Source organism: Fulmarus glacialis, unplaced genomic scaffold, assembly GCF_000690835.1.
Source record: "Fulmarus glacialis isolate BGI_N327 unplaced genomic scaffold, ASM69083v1 scaffold3914, whole genome shotgun sequence".
Lineage (NCBI taxonomy): Eukaryota > Metazoa > Chordata > Aves > Procellariiformes > Procellariidae > Fulmarus > Fulmarus glacialis.
This window is the reverse complement of record NW_009208502.1, coordinates 38,316-43,622: the sequence shown is the minus strand read 5'-3', so window position 1 is coordinate 43,622 and position 5,307 is coordinate 38,316. Positions and strand designations below refer to the sequence as shown.

The following is a 5,307-nucleotide window of genomic DNA, read 5'->3' as shown; positions in this document are numbered from 1 at the left end:
TTTCACCCTCTTTCTTAGAGCAAAACATATTTTTTAACAGGCGCTGAGCTCCTGGAGTGAGTTTGGATGGTATGGTATCCACGCAGCATTGCTCTGCCTTGCCCAGCTCCAGAACTTACCGCGTGGTCAAAAGCAACAGAATTAATGACCATGAATTTTTCCAGATGGTATTTGTACGGCGTGTAGTTCCCGTGCCAGGCTACAACATTGAAGGGGGAGAAATCCTACCAAAGCAAAGAGACAGAGGGTTACCATACGCAGCCTTCCAACTTGCTGCACGTATGCAGGGTACTGCTCTTTCCCAAATTAAAAATGGGTTTAGTGCTGGTGAGAAGTACACCGGCAGCCTGGAGCACAAGCCCTTTAGCCACAGCCTGACATTGCGAGGATGTGGTTTTCCTCAGCATTTCCACTGGGTGAGCCTCAGCCCTCCCTCTGGGGTTTGGTCTCTAAGGGCTTTCGAGTGCCCAGGCAGTGCTTGAACAAGGCCAGCTGCAACACTGGCTCTCTGGTAAGGAAGCCCTGTCTTTGCACAGCAGCCCCAGCTCCTCTTTTCTACTCTGTCACTATAAATGTATGGAAACAGTGAGGCAAAGAGCACTGTTGAGTCTTTGGGCAACCAAGTCTTCACAAACACTTTTTTCCGGACTGAGGAGCCTCGACTGGGAAGATGAATGACCCAACAAGGCAAGGGCTCAGTCCTGCTCCACTTAACCCAGCGGGACCTCCTGGGACTACATGCATGCTACTGAGTTGCATATCCCAGGCCATGGACTGGCAGTCGCTGCGCTTCAGTGTTACTCGTTCTCCCGGGGCATCCTCACCTGCTGGGCTGCAAACAGCTTGCCCTGGTACTTGCTGATCACCGTGTAGCCCCCTGGCACTTGGCGGTCCTCGTACCACGCGACGGGCACCAAGAAGTCACGCGGGTTGGCCAGGCCATTGGCTCCTGCGAAAGAAAAAGAGATGCCAGAGCTCTTTGGGCAACCTGCAAGCAAAGTGAGAGGCTGGCGCAATTTCCTGGCTTTGTGGGTGCCCTTCTGCATTTTGAATGACGTTACTGCTTCTTGTCCCACCACGAAACCTGAAATAGCCATGAACTTCTTGTGCTCCAACGAGTAGGTAATTGTAATACATCCTAACATTGAAGTCGATGCTGCCCTTACGTGACTAAGACAGGTCTCCCCTAGTTCCCTTCTGAACAAGATTAGTACTTCATCCTCAATTAAAAGCATGTAACATCTAGGAATTAAGCAAAAAACAGAGGGTGAATTGCTCTCTGTTCCTGGACATCCTGCTGGTTGGACACTTAGCCACGCAGAAGTTATGAGGCATGTCATGAGGGGGCCAAATACATTTCTGAATGCTTGCAAAAAGAGTAATAAAATAAGGGCTAGTGATACCTACAGATTCTTGGCATACTGAGGGGTTGGTTAGCATGAGGAGTGCATTTTCAAAGTGCAAAGTGCCGTACAGGTGCTGAAGTATTCTTCTTCCTCTCATTAATATTATTGTTACAAAGTGGGTTTGAATTTCTTGGATAAAAATGCAGACATTACTACCTGCTGCTAAGGTTTAACAGTCAGTGCTTTTCTCCAGCTGTCATTTTTCAAGTGAAAAGTGAAGTTAGAATAAAGTAAGACTGAAATACAAAGGATCTTGGTCTCTGAGGGGAAGGCGGGTAGGTGGTGAGAAGAGGAGCTCTTACAATTACCACCTCCTGAAAAGGTTTACAGGCAAGTGCACTCATTTTCTTTTCTCCAGAAAGTAAACCTTATAATAGATTCCTGCCTTCCGGAGACCGAAAAAAAAACCCAAACCCAGTCCAACAGTGCCTGAAAAACTAGCTAATGGGAAAACTTGTTACAAACAGGCTGGGGCAGCAATATCAATAATCAAGTGGAGCAGACACAGAGCGCAAGAAGTGGGTGAAGGCGGGTAACCTCAGCTGGCTGAAAGGAAAGCTGCTGAAAAATCACTGTAGGCTCGATGCGGAAAGAGATGTGCCCAGCACGTCACACGGGAGAGATGCTCGAGTGGGGTCCCATTAAACGGCTGCAAATTGGGTCGGTTCCCCACTGCAAGAACGACCGGCTTCAGTTTCACCATGGTCATGAGAGACTTGCCCTCTGAATGCAGATGGGCATCTGCATTGATAATACCTATCAATCAGTTTACTTCAGGCATGGCCAGTCTTTTAGATCTCACTTGAGAGCTATAAAATAAGTCCAGTCTAGTGGGGAAAAAAAACCAACCCAACTGAAAATGAAAAACAACCAACCCCAAAACACCAGTCTGAAAGTGGAGGACTATTGGTACTGCTTTTGTAGTTATTTTAGCTGTTACAAGGGAAGTTTCACTTCCTTTCCCTGGGACAATCTTAGTAGCAGTAACCAGGAGGTGTTTTTCTCAGCAAGAAAAGTTTGGAGGCGAGTACTCCAGGGATAAGGAAGGTGAAATAACCTGAGCTGAGGACCTCCGGAAAGCTGGCTGGGAAATCACAGCGAGGACAGTGGGGCTTCGGATGCCGTGCACCCTTGCAATATCTTTGTCACGGCAGCAAGAGGCTGTGCCTTCGCAATCTGTGACATTGCACAGACCGGGAGGCAGCTGGCAGAGAGGATCTGTGATTTATGAGGGAGCTAGACCTGCGCTCAGCAAAGACAGATCTGCCCCGGCAGCACAACACGGAGATGCGAATGTGTTTCTCATCCCAGTCCTGTACTGCTCATTTTATGGATTTTGAATTCTCCAAGGAGAACAGCTTCTGACACTAAGGCACTCTAGGCTCTAGAGCTCTAAGGTGCCTCTGTTCACAGAGGTGGGGGGAAAAACACTGGATTAAATCTAAAATGGGGCTTCAAGAATACCCGCTGCCTCTGAAATCCGCCTTTCCTTTTACTGGGTAAATTATCTCCTATTGCTCCAGTTTATGCCGTATCTGTAAGTAAGGGGCAGCAGTGATGATGGCCTTTTGAGTTTGTTTTGGTAGGAACAGATTCAGAGCCAGCAGATGGGGACTCCCAGATCAGAAGGGAAGAGACAAAGGGGAAAAGGGGGAGAGAAATGGTCCCTTCAGTCCAGGGGAATCTTGGGACAACTGGGCTGTCACATTTTTTCAGGGGGATGCTTGCTCTGCGGGGGATAACAGTGCTGGGATGGAAAGCATTTTTGGGAAGGAATGTGTGCATGGGAGGATTTATTACGTAGGAGATAAAAGGATGGATTGGGGCTTGTAATTTCTGGCTTTCTCTATGAAATTCACTGTAGGTCTGATGGGAGATTGTTACCAATGGGTCCCAGGTCAGGCAGCTCGAAGTGTGCCCCAAACACCTCCAGGATGTAGCCTCTGGTCTCTCCAAACACCTCCACGCTGAAACGCATTCCTTGCTGGAAAATAAAGGAAGATACTAGGATCCTCCCAGGACTTTGCTGGTAAAGCACAAACAGCTGAATGCAGGAGCTGGCTTGCTCCAACGTCGGGCTCTGAGCCACAGGCAAGGTGCAGTCAGCCCTTACCTGGATGACGCAGATTTCATTGGGCTCCACTAGCATCTTCCCAAACTCGGTTGTGATGAGCAGTTTCCCTTGCTGGGGCACTGTGGAAACAAAATGCAGGCAGAGGAGCTGAAGCGACCTGGTGAATGCCTTCCTCTCTGTCCACCAAGAGCACCCAGGCTCCAAGGAAGAGCAATGGGCCCTTTCTGACCCTGCTTCACAGCGGGACCAGGTTCCCTCTCCCACGCAGAGCCCTGCAGCGGAGATGCCTGCCCTGGAGGGAGAGCTTCCAGACCAGCCCCGTGGCCCCACGTCACAGCAGGCGCCTGCGTGAGGTTAAGCCATCCATCACCTCACGTTCCCTTGATGTAGGGTTTGTGCCACAGACGCTAAGTCCAGATAAATGGGTCTTGATATATTCAGGGCCATACCTGCCCATATCATGATCTTCACGTAAAATGGTGCACGTACCCATCCGTGTCATGACCCTGGCAGTGTGAGATGTCTGGGAATAGCTAATTCTCCCTGCTTCCTGAGGGTAGAAGTAATGCTTCACTAACGTCTGCATTATTTTCCTGGACTGTCCTGGCACAAGAGAGCTCACATTTTGACTTGAAAAACTAGCAGATTTACAAAACCTGCCCTAGCACTTTTACTTCATGGTAGTGAGGGAGATGAGTGATAATCGCTGTTTTATGGGAGAATTGTTTCTATTGGTGACCCCAACGCATTTCTGTCCCTCGGTCAAGAAAGACACAAGCAAATATCAGGCCTCTGATACCGCTCAGAATATTTTTTGGCATGTGCGTGCTTTATGTGCCAACCTCAACACTCATCGTGGCAGCCTGGTTGCCTGAGGCTGGCAGAGCGCGGGAGCTAAGCTGCCGTGCCAAATACTCTTGGACTGAAGAAACAAAGGCATCTAGCTGTAAACTGTTCAGAAGTCCTGAGGCTTATGTTTTCCAGAAAACCTCTGCCTGTGGTGTCCCTAACACCAATCTGGGGAGCGCTGGGAAACGATCCCTGAGCACCACACCAAGGGAGTCACTGCTCAAAACCAAAGTTGAGGTCTGGCACAGATGTGCGCTCTCTGAGCTGTGCAGGAGCGGTGCAACCCACCCAACAGCCCAGCTGGAGCCAGACCACCAAATCTGGATGGCATGAGGATGAAGCCAGCCCTCCCCTCCAAATCTTGGCTGTAGGGCCCAGGCTCTGGAAGAACAAGAGGCAGGCAGATGGCAACCCAAGTAGACCCTCATGGGGGAAAGGAAAATCTGAAGCATCAACTCACCGATTAGGAAGTCGCCATCCGAATTATAAAGGCATCTAAAGAAAAAGAACAGGAAGGTCAAGGTGCTGTAAACCGCAGGCACACACCATGACCACAGCTGGGGAGTTTTGAGCTGGGAGGTTGATGTGGCAGAGGTCTCCCCTTCAGCACCAGAAATGCTATTTGCAGGTCAGTGAATGCAATATACAGGCTGGTGCAGAGGAGGCAGGGAGGTTTAATGTGCATGGCCTGGAAGCAGGATCTCCTCTGACCTCTGCCAGGTCCCCGCCTTTGTGGCCATGGGTGCATCAGCCATTGTAAACTGGGGAGCAGGGCTGACTTCCCCATGAGACGCTGAGGGTAGCGATGCCCATCAGAGGCTGCACGCGTGTTGACCTCTGAGGAGCAGCTCCAGTTCCTGGGATGAGAGCACCCGGATCCAACACATCCCCTCTTGCTGCCATCCCCATGCCCAGCTCCCTCCTTCTCTTGGTGGCTCCCCATCCACTCCCCCAGTGCCCCGCCACGGAGCACAAACC

General features: G+C 50.2%; 1 protein-coding gene across 1 annotated transcript in view; it reads right to left on the bottom strand.

The window, feature by feature from the left end:
- Nucleotides 1–5,307, bottom strand: part of HGD (homogentisate 1,2-dioxygenase) — a 25,535-nt gene that overhangs the window by 5,203 nt on the left and 15,025 nt on the right. The window contains exons 7-11 of the mRNA XM_009576493.1: nucleotides 4,790–4,824; nucleotides 3,520–3,599; nucleotides 3,291–3,390; nucleotides 825–949; nucleotides 120–224 (exon numbers count right to left, since the gene is read on the bottom strand). Coding sequence (XP_009574788.1) covers nucleotides 120–224; nucleotides 825–949; nucleotides 3,291–3,390; nucleotides 3,520–3,599; nucleotides 4,790–4,824 — 445 coding nt within the window. The remainder of the gene's footprint in view (nucleotides 1–119; nucleotides 225–824; nucleotides 950–3,290; nucleotides 3,391–3,519; nucleotides 3,600–4,789; nucleotides 4,825–5,307) is intronic.